The sequence below is a fragment of the Artemia franciscana genome, chromosome 4 (assembly GCF_032884065.1).
Source record: "Artemia franciscana chromosome 4, ASM3288406v1, whole genome shotgun sequence".
In the NCBI taxonomy this organism is placed as follows: domain Eukaryota; kingdom Metazoa; phylum Arthropoda; class Branchiopoda; order Anostraca; family Artemiidae; genus Artemia; species Artemia franciscana.
Genome location: NC_088866.1, coordinates 31245931 through 31262519, shown reverse-complemented (window position 1 = coordinate 31262519; position 16589 = coordinate 31245931). Strand labels below are relative to the sequence as shown.

The 16589-nt window shown below is 35.5% G+C and overlaps 1 protein-coding gene across 6 annotated transcripts in view; it reads right to left on the bottom strand.

Annotated features, from left to right (window-relative positions):
• Nucleotides 1–16589, bottom strand: part of LOC136026291 (phospholipase DDHD2-like) — a 125313-nt gene that overhangs the window by 51322 nt on the left and 57402 nt on the right. For all 6 annotated transcript variants that reach the window (XM_065702694.1, XM_065702698.1, XM_065702697.1 and 3 more), the window contains 3 exons: nucleotides 12499–12841; nucleotides 7165–7389; nucleotides 4774–4934 (listed from right to left, as the gene is read on the bottom strand). In XM_065702694.1, coding sequence (XP_065558766.1) covers nucleotides 4774–4934; nucleotides 7165–7389; nucleotides 12499–12838 — 726 coding nt within the window. In that variant the 5' untranslated portion in view covers nucleotides 12839–12841. The remainder of the gene's footprint in view (nucleotides 1–4773; nucleotides 4935–7164; nucleotides 7390–12498; nucleotides 12842–16589) is intronic.

The window sequence follows — 16589 nt, the reverse complement described above, 5'->3', positions numbered from 1 at the left end:
GAAACTCTGATCATGAGTTTCGGAAAATACTTGCTTTCTAAACCTCAGCACCGTGACATTCTACCGGATCAACCTCTACCATCAAGAATGAGAAACCAAGATAAGTTAGTTCCCGTTAAAGCAAGAACAAACCGATATGGTAATTCCTTCGTCCCGGTTTTCGTCAAAATGTATAATAAGAGTTAATATCTATAGTTTGATTTATATTTACAAGTCTAGTTTGATTTTGTATATGTTGTAAAGAAACACAAATCAGCGATAGCTGTCAAGTTTTTGCTATTAAACCTCTCTACTACTACTACTACTAAATATCTAAGATTCAGCTTATCTATATAATGAATCATATTTTGAAATTGGCTTTTCATTTTTGTTTTCGATTGAAAAACATGTAAAAAGTTGGTCAAAAACCGTTGAAAAAAAGAGCATTTTATATTTTTTAGGCAAGTTTGGATTATTTTCTAAGAAAAATTCAAAGTGGTATCTAGATCAGGGAATAGATGGACCTGAAACTAATGACCCCGGTGATATCTTGTCCGATATCACCTGTCACTTGTCGGTGATACCCGGTGATCTCTTTGACCGATGCAGCAGCAGACTTGTCGCAAACTGACTATTTCAGAAGAAAGACGAACCTTACACGTTCATATTTCGCAACCTGAGACCAAACTGCTCGAGTAAAAAACTCATGCCGACAAAAACTCGATTGAAAATTTTTAACACTCATTTCCCAACGCTCCACAGCTTAGATGGTAAAAATACACTAGCTTAATCTATATTAGTTTTTGTATTTAAATTAATTAATTTAATTTCTTAATTAATCAACTTAATTTTTCTTCGGGAGTTAGTGATATTAAGAAAATACGCGGGATGGATTAATCCCGCTTGAAGGGAAATGACGTCCTCTGGAATAAAGGCATGTGGATTAGATAAAACAAAATTTTCTGTTACTATGCAACAGAGGGTTGTACAGTCCCCACACGAATGATTTGGAAAAGCGGGAAAGATTATACGAAATGGTAGTAGATATCTAAAATGTCAATTTCTTAGGGTGTAAAATAATTTTGCTATGAAGACGCAATTCTGTGACTTAAAAAATTTTCTGCCAAAAAGTCTGTCAAAATACATAATTTTGTCAAATCTTTTGTCATACATACAGGACTTGATTTTATATATATATTTTTTTTTTAACCAGTGGCGTCTTGGTGCTACATTCAAGCATTAAATACTAGCTTTATCGGTCATAGAAAATTGATTAGTATAAGAGAAGACGATGTTAAGTTTAGAAATATGTGTCCTTCTGTACTAATTTATCCCTCTATGACTGAAACTAATGGTCTTTCCACAGATTTTCAATTTGGCGACATTTTCAAGAACAAGAACTAAGAGCTCATATGGCACTTGTGACGAGGTCGGTAGAGCCAAGAGCTCATATGGTATAAGCTCTGGCAAAATTCTAAGAATCAATAGATTGCTTTAAAAGGAAAATCAGAAGCTTAATGCCGGTCGGGATTTAAAATTAGTGCTCTGAGTCACGAGGTCCATCTATGTATCAAAATTCATTAAGATCCGATCATCCACTCGTAAGTTAAAAATATCTCAATTTTTCCAATTTTTCTTCTCCTTTCAGCCCCCCAGATGGTCGAATCGGGGAAAACGACTTTATCAAGCCAATTTGTGCAGCTCCCTGACACACCTACCAATTTTCATCGTCCTAGCACGTCCAAAAGCACCAAACTCGCCAAAGCACTGAACCCCGCCCCCTAACTCCTCCAAGAGAGGGAATCCAGTCCGGTTACGTCAATCACGTATCTACAACATTTATAAGCGTTGTCCAAGATTTCTGGTCCCCTCCAACTCCCTCCAATTTCAACAGATCTGGTCGGGATTTGAATTAAGAGCTCTGAGACATGAGTTCCTTCTAAATATCAAATTTCATTAACATCCGGTCACCCGTTCTTAAGTTAAAATACCTCAATTTTTCTAATTTTTCCAAATTAACAGCCACCAACTCCCCTAAAGAGAACAAATCCGTTCCAATTATGTCAATTACATATCTATAGCTTGTGCTTATTCTTCCCATCAAGTTTCATCCTGATCTCTTCAGTCTAAGCGTTTTCCAAGATCTCCGGTTTCCAAGTCTTCCGGTTTCCCCCTCCATCTCCCTTGAATTAAGAGCTCTGAGACATGAGTTCCTTCTAAATATCAAATTTCATTAACATCCGGTCACCCGTTCTTAAGTTAAAATACCTCAATTTTTCTAATTTTTCCAAATTAACAGCCACCAACTCCCCTAAAGAGAACAAATCCGTTCCAATTATGTCAATTACATATCTATAGCTTGTGCTTATTCTTCTCATCAAGTTTCATCCTGATCTCTCCACTCTAAGCGTTTTCCAAGATCTCCGGTTTCCAAGTCTTCCGGTTTCCCCCTCCATCTCCCTTCAATGTCACCAGATTTGGTGGGGATTTAAAATGAGAGTTCTAAAGCACAAGATCCTAAATTTGATCTAAAGATCAAATTTCATTAAGATCTGATCACCCGTTCGTAAGTTACGAATACCTCATTTTTACTAATTTTTCCGAATTACTACCCTCCCCCCCCAACTCCACCAAAGAGAGCAGATCAGGTCCAGTTATTTCCATCACATATCTAGGACATATGCTTGTTCTTCCACCAAATTTCATCCTTATCTCTCCGCTTTAAGCGTTTTCCAAGATTTTCACCCCCCCCCCAATGACACTGGATCCGGTCGGGATTTAAAATAAGAGATCTGAGTTACAAGGTACTTTAAATAATAAATTTCATTAAGATCCAATCACCCCTTCGTAATTTGAAAATACCTCATTTTTTCTACTTTTTTAGAATTAACCTTCCCCCCACCTAACTCTTCTAAAGAGAGCGGATCCATTAAAGTTGTGTCAATCACGTATCTAGGACTTGTGCTTATTTTTCCCATCAAGTTTCATCTCGCACCCTCCACTCTAAGCGTTTTCCAAGATTTTAGCTCCCCCAACTACCCCCAATAACACCGGATCCGGTCAAGATTCAAAATAAAAGCTCTGAGGCACAATATCCTTCCAAATATCAAATTTCATTAAGATCCAATTGCTCCCTCGTCAGTTAAAAATACCTCATTTTTTCGGGAAACGACAATTTCTAATTTAATCTGGTCTGGTTCCTGATACGCCTGACGAATTTCATCGTCCTAGCTTACCTGTTAGTGCCTAAAGTAGCAAAACCGGGACAGACAGATGGACAGAGCAACAGAATTTGCGATCGCTATATATCACTTGGTAGATAACAGGTGCCATAAAAACCATTAGTCAGTTTTTTCATAAGCGAAAAAGAGCTAGGAAACACTTGGGAAATTCAAAATGACATCTTAATTACAATTAAACTTTAATTAAATTGATGCCAATTTTAATTAAATTCAATATAACCGAAAGAAGTTTATGTGCTTTTTGAAGAATAGCAGTCACATTATTGAATGCTGGTAACCTAACATTTTTAAAAACTTTTTTTACATAACGAATTAATTATTCTTCTTAAAGAAAAAAAAATTTTTTTAACTGAAAGCAAGAACCAACATTAAAAATTTAAAACAAACAGAAGTTATTCCGTATTTAAGAGGGGCTACCCCTTCTTCAACCCTCGCTCTTTATGCTAAAGTCTTAAAGCCCTTAAAAAATAGTTCTGTTCCAAATTCAGAAGCCCTTGTGTTCGATCAGTTTTTAAAGACTTGGGACAAAATTAAACTTTAGTGTACTTAAACTTTAGTGACAGGCTCCCTCATATACAGAATAATTTCTAGTTATTTTAAGTTTTAATGTAGCTTCTTTCTTTCAGTTGAAAAAAACTTATTTGTGTTTTTTTAATTTAATTTCTGACTGCTTTTCAAATCATGTCAGGATATCCCCTCCGTTTAAAATTCCCCTTGAAAATTACCTCCGGGAAAATCCCTCCCCAACTATTTCGGTGCATTCCCAAATAACAAATACTATATGTCACCAATGGGCAAACTGCATAACTTACAGTCCTTTCGCCAGGGACTATGTGTGTATTTGGGGGGGGGGGATCAAGGTATCCCTAAAGGCATAGTTAATAGACCTTTCAACTAAGCTTATCAAATAGCTGTCTCAAAATTCTGATCAGATGTCTTTGGGGGAAAAAGGAGCGCGAGAGGGATGCTAGACGCCCTCCAATCCTTCTGGTCACTTAAAAACGATACTACCCCCCCCCCCCCATATGTCGAATAGGTCTTGTCCTAATCTTCTAGAACCATTGGTTCGATACAATCATCCCTGGATGAAGAAGAAAGGAAAAGAAAAGAAAAAAAAGACGAATCCATGATCTTTCGTCTGGGAAATAATACAAAACTCTACATTTTTGTAGGCAGGAGCTTCAAACCTCTACATAGGGGTTCTCTGATATGCTGAATTTATAGGGTGATGTTCATTAAGACGTCTTGACCTGGGAATGTTTTTTTTTTCAGAAACCAGGCCAATTTTGTCATGCTCGTAGCTTGTGATGGGTAGAATTAAACTTAATGAATTTTATGTGTTTGGAATCAAAATATAAAGTCAAGTCTTTTAAAGTATATATTTTTTAAATTAAATTCCGTTGTTCATAGTTTGGGGTATTTCAAAGGCATCTATTGGGCATTTCAAAGGTTTTAGAGGGTCAGTAGAAAGGTTTACTTAGCCAATGCCTCTTTTCCACAGCGTATGCACTATGAGATTCATTCACAGACGTAGATGAACATCTATACTTACATTATATACCCCTGTTTGCGCATTAAATTCATTACTAGCGGCCGATCCATAAGATTGCTGCATCTGAGGTTGAGGGTAACCAAAAAATGGCTGCTGTGGATTTTGTTGACCTGGCGTCTGTTCGGGATGAGGGGCGAACGATGGCTTTACCCGCCTGAGGGCTAAAAGAATACATTGGTTTTAATACTTATAAAAGACTTAAGGTCGGTTGTCGTTGAATCTGATAAACAAACTCCTGAGACCAATATTGGATTTTGCCTCTAAATTCCATATTCACGGTCGTCTTAGGTTGAATATCTCGCTTGCAAATTAATCATATAACACACACGTGCAGGAATTTATTCCTGAAAATATATTTGTATTTATGTCCTGCGTGGGGAGAAGCTCACTTTGGGAGTATGTGAAGTTTGGCGTAACCCATGCTATGAGGCAGGGTTGCATCCGATTGGATTTTTTCAGGGGGGGGAGGCGGAGAATACAAACAAAACTTTAAAAAAACATCAAAAATATTTTCATATTCATTTTTGATACATTTTTACGAATAGAAAAAAAAAAACATTTTTTTGGAAGGAGAGGAGGATCAAACCCCTAGACTCCCTTGATATGGCCTTTAATCATGTCAATTACACGTATAACAAAGGAAATAGAAGGCAGTAAAAAATATCAAATTTCGGGAGGGCCCTGGGTTGAAGGCTTCCCTACCCCACCCTAAATATGTGCCTGTAATTACAGAAACCATATGAAAAGAAACTGTAATCTGTTTGATTAAACACTTAGTCATTGGCAAGCTGGTAGCAGTCAATTATGTAAAAATATTGGAAAGGCTGTGGACACTTACTTTTTAGTATACCCATTTTTGGCAATATTTACCTCAAAGATCTTCAATCCTAAGTTTTTTCTTTGATTTTAAGTTAATACTAGCCATTCAACGACCACGTTCGAATATATTCGAGTGGCGAACCAAGACGTTCAGAATTCCCTTTTATTTATTTTATCGCAAAAAAATAGAATTTTTAAGAAAAATAGCACACATGATTGCTTTCACTATAATAACTACAATTTTACAGCTTTTTGTGCAGTTTATAATTTATAATTTTGCATATTTCTAAATGAATTCTAAAACTGCATATTCTCATATCGATATGTATATTGTCAGTAGCGTAATTTCTTCAAAATCAGGAGGGGAGGGGGGGCAAAGTTGGAGCCAATTTTCCAAAATCAAATGACAGTGAAAAATGGAAAAAGACATAAAAAGGCAAATACCAAAAAGGCAAAAATATACTAAAGAAAACTGACTTGTTTCTCTCTAAACTTGGATTATTCAGGCTTATCTTAGTTTTGAAGGCCAGGTTTGAAACAGAGTCCCCAGAGTTTCCAGGCGTGCCTGCACATACCATAAGAAAGCGTTTCAAATTAAAAAAAAATTACAAATACAGAAGTAGTCTATTTTACGCTCTTTTTTTGTCTCAGTTCACCTCAACTTGAAAAAAATTAGCAGAGACTAGCAAATTAAAACTACTTATTTTGAATATCCCCAAAGCTGGGACTAAAGAGTATAGAAAACTGATAAAATTCGAATTTTTGGCTACTTAATAAAATAAACAGTAGCGCCACTTTCACAACAGTGTCTGGTGACTTCATTAAAAAAAGCACGAGATTTCAAAGAAATTGAAGAATTTATATTATTAATCTTCATTTACATCGGATTAAAGCTGAAATTCTTCTAAAATTTATAATCATCGAAAGTTACTTTGTTTTCAAGAACTGTTTTAACTCAAAATCCAGTCTACACGAAGCAGGCATAGGTTAGCTTAGGAGTAGGAAATCGAATACCTATGGTATGTGTTCCTGATCATTCGTACTAAAAATGTACTAAAAATGATTTAAAAACACTTATTTCTTTTTCTAAGTTAGTATTTTTACCTATATATGTGAAATTCTATAGATTTATGCATGCATTTAGTTTAAATAAATAAATAGATACCAGATATTTTTTTTCAGTTCGTAAGCGTTCATTATGACCGACTGCAACCTCTTGTCCATGGGTTCGGTACCTCCCAGGATAGCTACCCTCCAGGTTGAAAATTGATTAATCTAAAAGGTCGAGCGGTCGTCCTGGACTAAGGAACTAATGAAGGTTCAACAAAACAAGTAAACCACGATGTACTACACCAAAATATTGTATGTAACAATTTATATATAAATTGTTGGCCCCGGGTGGCTTGGTGCTGCGGTGAGTTGTTAGTAGTAGTAGTAGTAATATATTAATAAATTCATTTATCATTTTTTGAGGGCCGTAAAAGGGGAAGAACTAACAGTGCAACAAGAATTAAATCCCTTCCAGAGACTGATGATCCATTGACTTCTATTTCCGTAATAACAGTAAAGTACCTGCTCGATTACTCCTTATGGAAGATGAAGTAGATAAATGTGAAATAGGTGGTGGTGCTGGCATTGGCGTAATATCAGCATTGGCGGCATTAATAGCATTAGCGTCATTCATTCCTACACTACCTAATGAGGCGTTTCTGGTATGGCTAGGGTGAAATGTAGTACCACCCGTAAGGGATGAATGCCTTGAATGCGTTTTATGAAATCCACCTGAAGAAGTAACACCTGAAAGTTAAAACATCCGTTGAATATTAGGAAAAACAAATATATGTTAGTTTTAATTCAATAATACATCACAGATCCACTTTAATGGGAAATTCATGTTTTCTCGAAATACCAATAAACATTTCCGTCAAGCAAAATCTTCTTTGGTGTGATTAAAACTTCCCGGGCCTTTTAGAATCTTGTTTATGAGACGAGACGTACCAAAAAACTCAAAAAAGAATAAATCGGATTAATGTAGAGATAGGGCTAACTATTTTTGCCAATATGAAGTAAAAAGGAAGTTGTCTATTCAACACTTTAACTATATTCCATGACTTCATCCAATACATTTTCTCGGTTTGTTTGGAGCACTCATCAGTTTTCAGCGCACATTACGTACAATCATGGATAAAGAAAAAAGTATAGAGGAGATTCTGAAAAGAATCGTAGCCAGATTTCGTCGTTAACCCGAAATCACGCTAAATTTATAACATAAATTTTCTGAACAGAAGACTGGAATAACTACCATAAGCTATCATAAATTTGGCCTCATTATTTTTTATTCAAAGTGCATACAATAGTGGCCCGTGCAGTAAAATCTACAGCAAATAAGTTGTTTTTACGCAAGCTGGGATCACTCACCACGATGAATAAGAATAATCTGATTAATATCTCCTTTTGGATACTTGTCTAGTTGAAACGGCAGAAATGTAAGCTAAATATAAAAATTAAGCTAAATAGTAAAAGGAAAATTAAGAACTATTTTAAAATTAAAGATTAAAAAAAGATCAGGAAAGGTATTTTTTGTAAATAAGATTCATTTTAAAACTCAAGATAAAGGAAAATCTTTTATAGATATTGAGAGGCAAAATACAATGAATATGATTTATCCAGGCGAACCCCCTTTCTCAGTCCCCTCTTGGCTAATGCTTCTCTAATGCTCTCCCCTTCCAAAGTGATTCCCACACAGTTGACATTATTTTTATTTTTTCCCAGACTCTCAAGAGCGGTATAGCTGTAGAGTTTTCATCCAGCATTTTAAGAGCGTAAGGTCGCTTTAACCACTTAGTACGTAATTTTCTATTTTAAGTTGTTAAGTTAGGTTGTGCTAAGTCTAACCTTTCGAACTCAAAGAAGTCCTTTCATCCAAGGCTAACTTAAAACCAATACAACCATCATAAATACAGTCTAAAATTACCACGATTATCTCAAACGAGCAATTCAAACCCAAAAATGTTGAAATTTTTCTTAGATTATTTTCAAAATTATTTATTGTTCATCCAGCAATTACATTTCGTTGCTGCTATATTGATTTTCCTATAAAATAACATCGACTTATATAAAATGAAATTCATAATTATGGCAGGAGTTTACTTGTCACTGCCATCATTATGGACAGAATTAGCTCCGTGAGATTACATAATGCAACGTAGATTATGAACTTATGCGAGTCTGAAAAGTTTTACGGCGTAGTCTGAAAGAACCGTAAATATGCTAGCACTAAGCTAGCTTCTCCACAGAAGACAGCGTTTCAACGCTACACAGGTAAGTTTGCAATATGTAGACGTTAAAAGAAGGAAATACATTTGGCCAGGCCGTCCATAAGCATGCGAAATGGGATTGAATGGTCTTAAACCTCTATTATAAGTATTTGCCCAAAATCAGTACTGAAAATATTCAGCTTTATTGAGTCAAACTTAAATCAGTAAGGCTAAAAACGCTCAAATTGAGCGTTAACTTGTACTAGTTTCCTTATTTGAAAGCTTCAGCCTTTTTCAGCTTGAAAAACGCTACTTCTGTCCAGGTAGGTACGCAAGAATATGTTTCGGGTGAGGGGGACAAATCCTTAAAATCACTTATTCCGTGAGAAATAGCAGAAAATTATGGGAAAATAAAGAAACTCATGAGATTTCGGGGGGCCCTGGGCCCAGAGGCCTCCCGGCGTACGTTTCAACTTCTGTCCTCCCCTGCCATTCAAGCTATTCACACCACTGTATCTTTGAATTCGTTTTATTTGGTACTACGTTCAAGCTAACAGAGTTTTAAAAAGTGATCATGTCTTTCTGTCCTTACAAAAGGAAAAATCCAGTCCAGGCTGTCCAACACGATTTATATAATCATTTTTGGGTCATCAGTCTAACGATAGTTCTTCTGTACTGTTCTGCCATTCAAGCCATTCACTTTCCTGTTTCTTCGATACCATTTTATTCGGTACCCTATTCAAGACAGAGCACTTTAAACGGCGACCATGTCTTTCTGTCCTTACAATAGGAAAAATCCAACCCGAGCTGTGCTACATGATTTCTACATAATTCCTGTGTCATCGATCAAATGATAGGATCATTCATTCGGTGTTCTATATTTTCATGACTGGTTCCTTAAGCTTCATTTATTCGTCAGCACCGTCGATTTTTTCAGTAAAGGAACACAAATGCAGAATTTCTTACTGAGAAACAGGACAAAGCCATTAATTGTCCCTCTTTTTATGAAGCAAATGTCAACTATCTAAAGTGAAAAGCAAAGTGTTGCAATTTTGCAGTGCCTGGTCTAATATATTTCGGAACAATGGCTAAATAAGCTATTGGGAGAACAAGGCAATCCATTGTTGTCCTGTCTTCATTTACTTTTGCCAGGCGAAGTTAGAAATATGAATTTAAACTTGGCAACCAATGAGGGTGAATCCATAAAGGATTGGTCTGATCTCAACCCATTAAGGTGTGCACTGTTTGGTCACTGAAATTAACAACACAAGGCCAGCTTCACTTAAAAAGGCGAAAATGAAAATGCGGCTCAAGTAAGCAACTGTCGCCATAAAACCCGTGTTTGAAACCACTAGGCCGACTGGGGGGGGGGATACTCCAAGAGATCGATTGTCTCTATTAATCTTTTATTCTGCTAAATGTTATTTACCTCCCCCCTCCAGTGTATCTAATCTATCAACACCAAAGATGTCAATGAAATCGACGCGTATGTATTAAATATTCGAAGTTATTACAGCACGCTTCTCAGCAGTAGAGAAAGCCGAACTTTCTATATATAAGTACTAAAATAGAAATAGATCGATATTACAGGAAAATATTGACTTCATTCCCATATAGAAAGTGGAGGAATGAAAAAATAAATTAGTTAGAGGAAACGAAACGCCAGTAAAAGTAAAAACTCAAAATGACCAAGTTAAGACTGGATTGGTCTTTTTAAGACAAAGTTGGCCTAGTGTCGTTTCATAATTCAATCTACAGAAGACGCTGTGTTTTTGGGAATCAATATAAACAAGACGCCAGGGGTTTGGCGGATTTTTCCTTTCATTTTAAATCTATTTTCTGATCGTTTTAATGCTAGTGTTAGTGGAGCACCAAATAAGTGGAGCAAACTAGCATATCTAGCTATATATCTAGCTTCATAGTATATCAATCAGTTCGCATTTAGCAGTCAATGGATAAACTTGTCTGACTGCTTTTGCCCGGATACAACGGTTACTATGCCATGTTGTACACTTATAATAATATCGTGATAATTGCTTAAATTAATCATTACAATATAATCTTGTATACAAAGGAGTGAGTTCTGCGTTCGAGCTAGTTCCTGAGGAATCATGATGTGGGTGTTAGCCGTGCCCTTTTAACGGTTTATGTAAATTGCACGCTGTAAACTAGCGTGGGTAAAAAATAAGTTTTTGCAAAGGTAGGTGACATATTATTTTGATTAAGTCAGGATGGGAAAGAAAGCCAGACCCAAACGCAACCGGACAGAAGCTGAGTTATCGGATCCGGTTATGAATTCTACTAGTAATTCGGATACGAGTGTCAATGCGGACTGCCAGAAAACGAATACAGAGAATATCATTAAAATTTTGGAAATGGTCCAATCTATAAATGTGAATATGGAAACCCTAAAGCAGAGTGTACTTGAAATTCAGAACGATTTGGGTACAGCTAAAAGTCGTGTTATGGTGCTAGAAAATAAAAGTAATGCAACGGACAATGAAATTGCTACAGTGAAATCGGAATTTCTAGCTCTGCAAAATATTGTAAAAGCCCAGTCACCGCTGATTCAGAAATGCAATGAGGAAATGAATGTGGTTGTGTCCCAGTCTCTTGTTGATTAAAATTGGGACAAGTTGCATAATTTGCTGTTTTGGGGCCTTAATGATGTACCCTTGAATGAGGCTGCATCTCGGGTTTCTGAGGTGATTGTAGCTGGTTTGTCACTCCCACCTGACAAGTTGCCACCATTCACTGTGGTTCACTGTTCCAAGAATTTTGTTAAAATTAGGGTGGACAGTGTCCAGGCACGTTTCTTGATTCTAAGTAATGCGAAAAACTTAAAAGGGAAAGAGTTCGGTGTTTATAAGTCTGTTTTTATTAGTGATGATGTCTCACCGCGTGTACGGGTTTTGCGTAAAGAATTACTTGGGTTACGTAAGCGTTTGGCGGATAAAGGTGTGGAATGCTGGGTACCTCCTACCCTACCACCCAGCATCTCTGTTAAAAAGGACAACCGTGTTATTAAAGTGCCTTGGTACAATGCTAAGAGTTTGTTGGATTCTTTTTTTTTTTGCTGTTAGAATTAGTGAGTGTTTATTTGTTATTGAAAGGATCAATTAAAAAAAATAATAATAAAAAATAAAACATGCTATTTTGTCGCGATAATTATGGTTGTGTGATTGTGGGAATTAGTAGCCGTTGTATTTGGTAACTTGTATATGGATTCGTTACGGGCAAACCAAATATGGCCTGTTTCTTTTTTTTGTTTGTTTTTTTCCGAGATGGAGATAGCCTATACTAGAAGTCCAGTATAAGTGGACCAACAAAATCGAAAAAATGGAAAAGAAAACTGAACTAAGGCGAAGAGAAATAGACACAGGTTGTTTTTAATTCAAACTCGCGGTGTCATCATCTGATTGATCGCATTCTAATATTTTTGCACTTATTCAAGATAATTATCAGTTGAATAAAAATAATTATTTAATAGCTCACTTATCTAATATCATTAAACAGAGCAGTAAAATAAAACAAATAAATAATTATAAATAATATAAATATGATGAATCAATCAACATTTAGACTAAATAAATCAATGATATAAACCATAAAAAAACAAAAGTATCCAATAGCAATTGACGAATCTTACCAAGGTTAGGGACGGATGGACTTTGACGAAGAGTTGCAGAGCCATTGCTAGGAATAAGGGGTACAAACCCTTGCATTGGAGATGGTGACAGGCTATGACTGCCTGGTAATGAATTTGGAGCCGGTTTCCCTGAAAGGGGTAAAACAGCAACACTTCCTGCGTTCATTGGTGGCAGGGACTGATGTCTAAATGTGACATCACGTTGTGCAGAGTCTGAGACATTCAAAACAGCGGCAGGTCTTTCAGGAGGAGCACCTGGGATTGTTTGGGAAAACTGCCCTTTGCGTGCATAAGGACCGTCATCTTCTTTCTCATCAGGGAAATACGAGTTAATATCCATAAACTAGAACAAAAATAATAAGAATTAAACTGATCAGTTTAGCCATGGCAGATTTAGTTTTTTTACTAGTTTTAGGTTTCGTTTTTATTTAAATTTTTAATTCAAAAAATAACACACAAAATGAAAAAAAAAAACAAATCACATCGTTCCTGAAGCAAGACCTAGTATAGGATCTTAGAGTAACCAAACCAATATTACATTTAATCATCAGTAAAAAAAAAAAAAGTTTCAGCGGGTGCCTCGGAATCCAACACTTGTTTTAACACAATTGAGACATGTTGATTAGAAATAAGTCAACCATTTTCCTCTATTCCCCACCGCTTTTGAGATATCTGATATTAACCATTTATATATTTTTCACCCAACGAAACATAATCAAAAAATATGTTCTTATCGATAAATTGAAAACCAGCTGTGATAGAGCAAAATAGTTCAAATTTGTAATCAACCTGAAAAACTGGATTAGTAAAAGATATGGATATAAAAACTAGTGTATAAATGGACCCTTAACCATCTGTCTATGATGCTTCATCCAACAAAGAGGATTGAAAGATACGTTTTCATCAATATCTTGAAAACGATCGAAACATTTCTCAGATTTGTAATCAGCATGAAAACTGCAATAGGAAAAGTAAACATCATGCCAACCATCTAGGGCTCATTATTGTGTGAATCGTTATCATTTCATAGAATCATGATAATGATCCTGATTCTTCCTTCAAAAAAAAAAGAAAAGAGAAAAAAAAAAACATTACCGTCTTTTCTTTTTTCCTTTCCTTCAATCATACCCAGAAATAGATCCTAGCCAACCAACCAACCAACTCCGAGAACCCATCCCTGCAACCAAACAACCATTCGAACGTCTTTCATTAAAAAAGTCAACATAACTCAACTGTCAGTTACATTTGAACAAATCTGAAACGCCCATGGCCTTCTTCTATCACCCTATATAAGCATTTCAATGGGGCCAGTTGTGTCAATTAGGGAGGGGCAGCGGGGCATTATCCCAAGGTTTCCCTCTCTCCTAGAAATACAGCCCCCCTAATTTTTGCAAATTGACATCAATGAGCGATGTAGGAAACTCTCTCACTTTCTCCATTGACTTCAAATGATCTGAAATTTCATTCCATATTTTATCTTATTTCTATATTTCCATATACCACGATAGGTAGAAGATGAAGATCTCATCGTCAAACTTTTTAGTTTCTTAATTTTGAAAATCCTGTGAACTGACCCCAAGTATATATTATTCTTTGTTGTATCTGTTTTTTTGTTTTTTTTTTACTTGACATAAAGAGGGAGTTGGCTCTACTGCACAAGTTCTTTCCATGTGCTAAAATACTAACGACAGAACAGAGATTAACTTGCATTGAAAGCAGTTTATTTTCTTCGTGGATGTTTTTTCGATGGTTGCAGTGCAACAAATATTGCAAAATATTTCCGTGCAACTGTTCAACCGTCATAAGTCATGGGCTTCCAGTACAAAAACTTTGTTTCTCTGTGAAACCGCAACTGTGTGAAGTTGTGTGAACCCAGAGCTAGAAGTGTTTGAGTTGGGAATAATTTTATTACCATTGTCCTTATGAAACATCAAGAGGCGAAACCAGAAAAGGCTCTACTAGATCATGAGCTTCTCTTAATGAATAAAATACACCTTTGCTTTTGCTCTACTACACCTTGTAATATGCTTTTGGAAATACATATTATCTTATACTAAGTATTAATAAAAAAAAAAGTTTTTCAACTGAAAGTAAGGAGCAACATAAAACTTGAAATGAACAGAAACTATTACGTATATGAGGGGGGTTGCTCCTCTTCAACACCTCGCTCTTTACGCTAAAGTTTTTTATTAATTTAAACAAAGCTTCTTATTGTTTTAATTAAACGAACATTGTGTTTCGCGAGTCGTTCTTAAAGGATTGGGACAGAATTCAAACTGAGAAGAATTCTATTGAGCCGGGTCGCTCCTTACTTACAGTTCGTTACAACCAACTGTTTGATTTATGACTCGAGAAGCTAATTGTGGAGTATTTACCAAACTTGTAATGCATATGAAATAATAAGGGGGAATTTAAGGCAGAAGCCCAAACAATAGGCGAAAATTTGTATATCGTGTCCTGTATGCCAGTAGGCGAAAATCTCGCCAGTAGACGAAAATCTCACCAGTAGGCAAAAATTTTTAAATACACATTATTTATCTATTGAAATTTATATTTTTATGAGAATTTAAATTTTCTATCTAACTGAAACAAAAATGATATAAGTTTTAAATTTTTGTCATAAATCGTTGAATAGTGATTTTCAATACTGCAAGTACAGGAAAGACAAAGGTTTACAAACTTTCTTTATAAATAAAAAAACCAAAAAAAAACAAAGTAAATCACAAAATATTTCAATTCTTTTCGAAAAATTCAAAGATATCATCTAAAAATGTACAAAAAATCATTACCTCAAAGTTGACCAAACACTTAAACAAGTTGGGCATTGGTTTAAAATTATGAAAACGAACTTCTATGAAACTACATTTGTAAATCAGTACCCTATTACATACCAGTTACATCTACTGGTGGAAATTGAAAGATATTTTTTATGGTGCGGGTATAACTGTGCCACCAGAAACAGTTCCCAATTATGAGCTGGTGTACCAATCGGGAGGAGGCACATTTAACCCCTTGGATTTCGAATAACGTCTTTTTTTCCAATTCTTATGAAGAAAATGAAAAAAAAAATCTTCGCCCCTTCACTTTGTAATGAATTGGCACCCCTGTCTGTGAGAATACACCCTGGAATCAACAGAAGTATAGTTTTTTTTTCTGTCGTTGTTGTTCTTTGCTATTGGTAGCGTATCTTCATATCTACAGCTCCATTGTCTAATATATGTAAAAAAAAAAAAAAAAAAAAAATTCTTCGATTTAACTGATTGATTATTAGATCATTAGTGTGTTTCATTCTTTTCGTTTATTGCGTAGTAAAACGGTTGATTTGATAGCGGTAGGAGATAAAGACAGTGTTAATAATGTTAAATAGAGAGATTAGCAGTGGCATCAATTCACGGAAATAAGGAAGAGGGGGACAAAATGAACTTACTCTAGGGTGGGGGCAAATTTTTTCCTTTTTTCTATGAAAACATAAATAAAAAATCTATTCTCAATGAAAATACCAAAAAGGCTTTTTCAGAAAATAGGGAAGAGTTAAAAACCTTAGGGGAGGGGGAGGAAATCCCCCATGACATAACATGAAGTTAGGAGGCGGGCAATTATGTTGTTTCAAATTTTTAATGAAAATACACAAGAAAAGGATCTTTCAAAAACTAGGGAAGGGACATTTCTTTTTAAAGAAAATACGAAACAAATCTAGGGACGATCATTCCAGGGCAGGAACATTCTAGAGTAGCAATAATAGGGGATCATTAAGGAATAGCATTCGAATTTTTTTTCAAAATCTAGGGATAACTTTTTTGTTCTTTTCGATTTGCTAACAAAATAAAAATAGGGGTTTTCAAAATATAAAAAGGGGTTCAATCCCGCCATTATTAATGGTCCTATTACATCGTATAATACACATACGCAGAATTCCTCTTTTTACTACACAGCATCATAATCAGTAAACATCCTGTTTAAACAAGGTATCCCAAATCTTAAATTAGAGCAATGGCAAACACATACTTAACTAGCGGGCAAACTATGCCTATTGCGGAAGTTCCAAAGATTATTCCACTTTGAATAGCGGAAATTACTTACAACTTTATCTC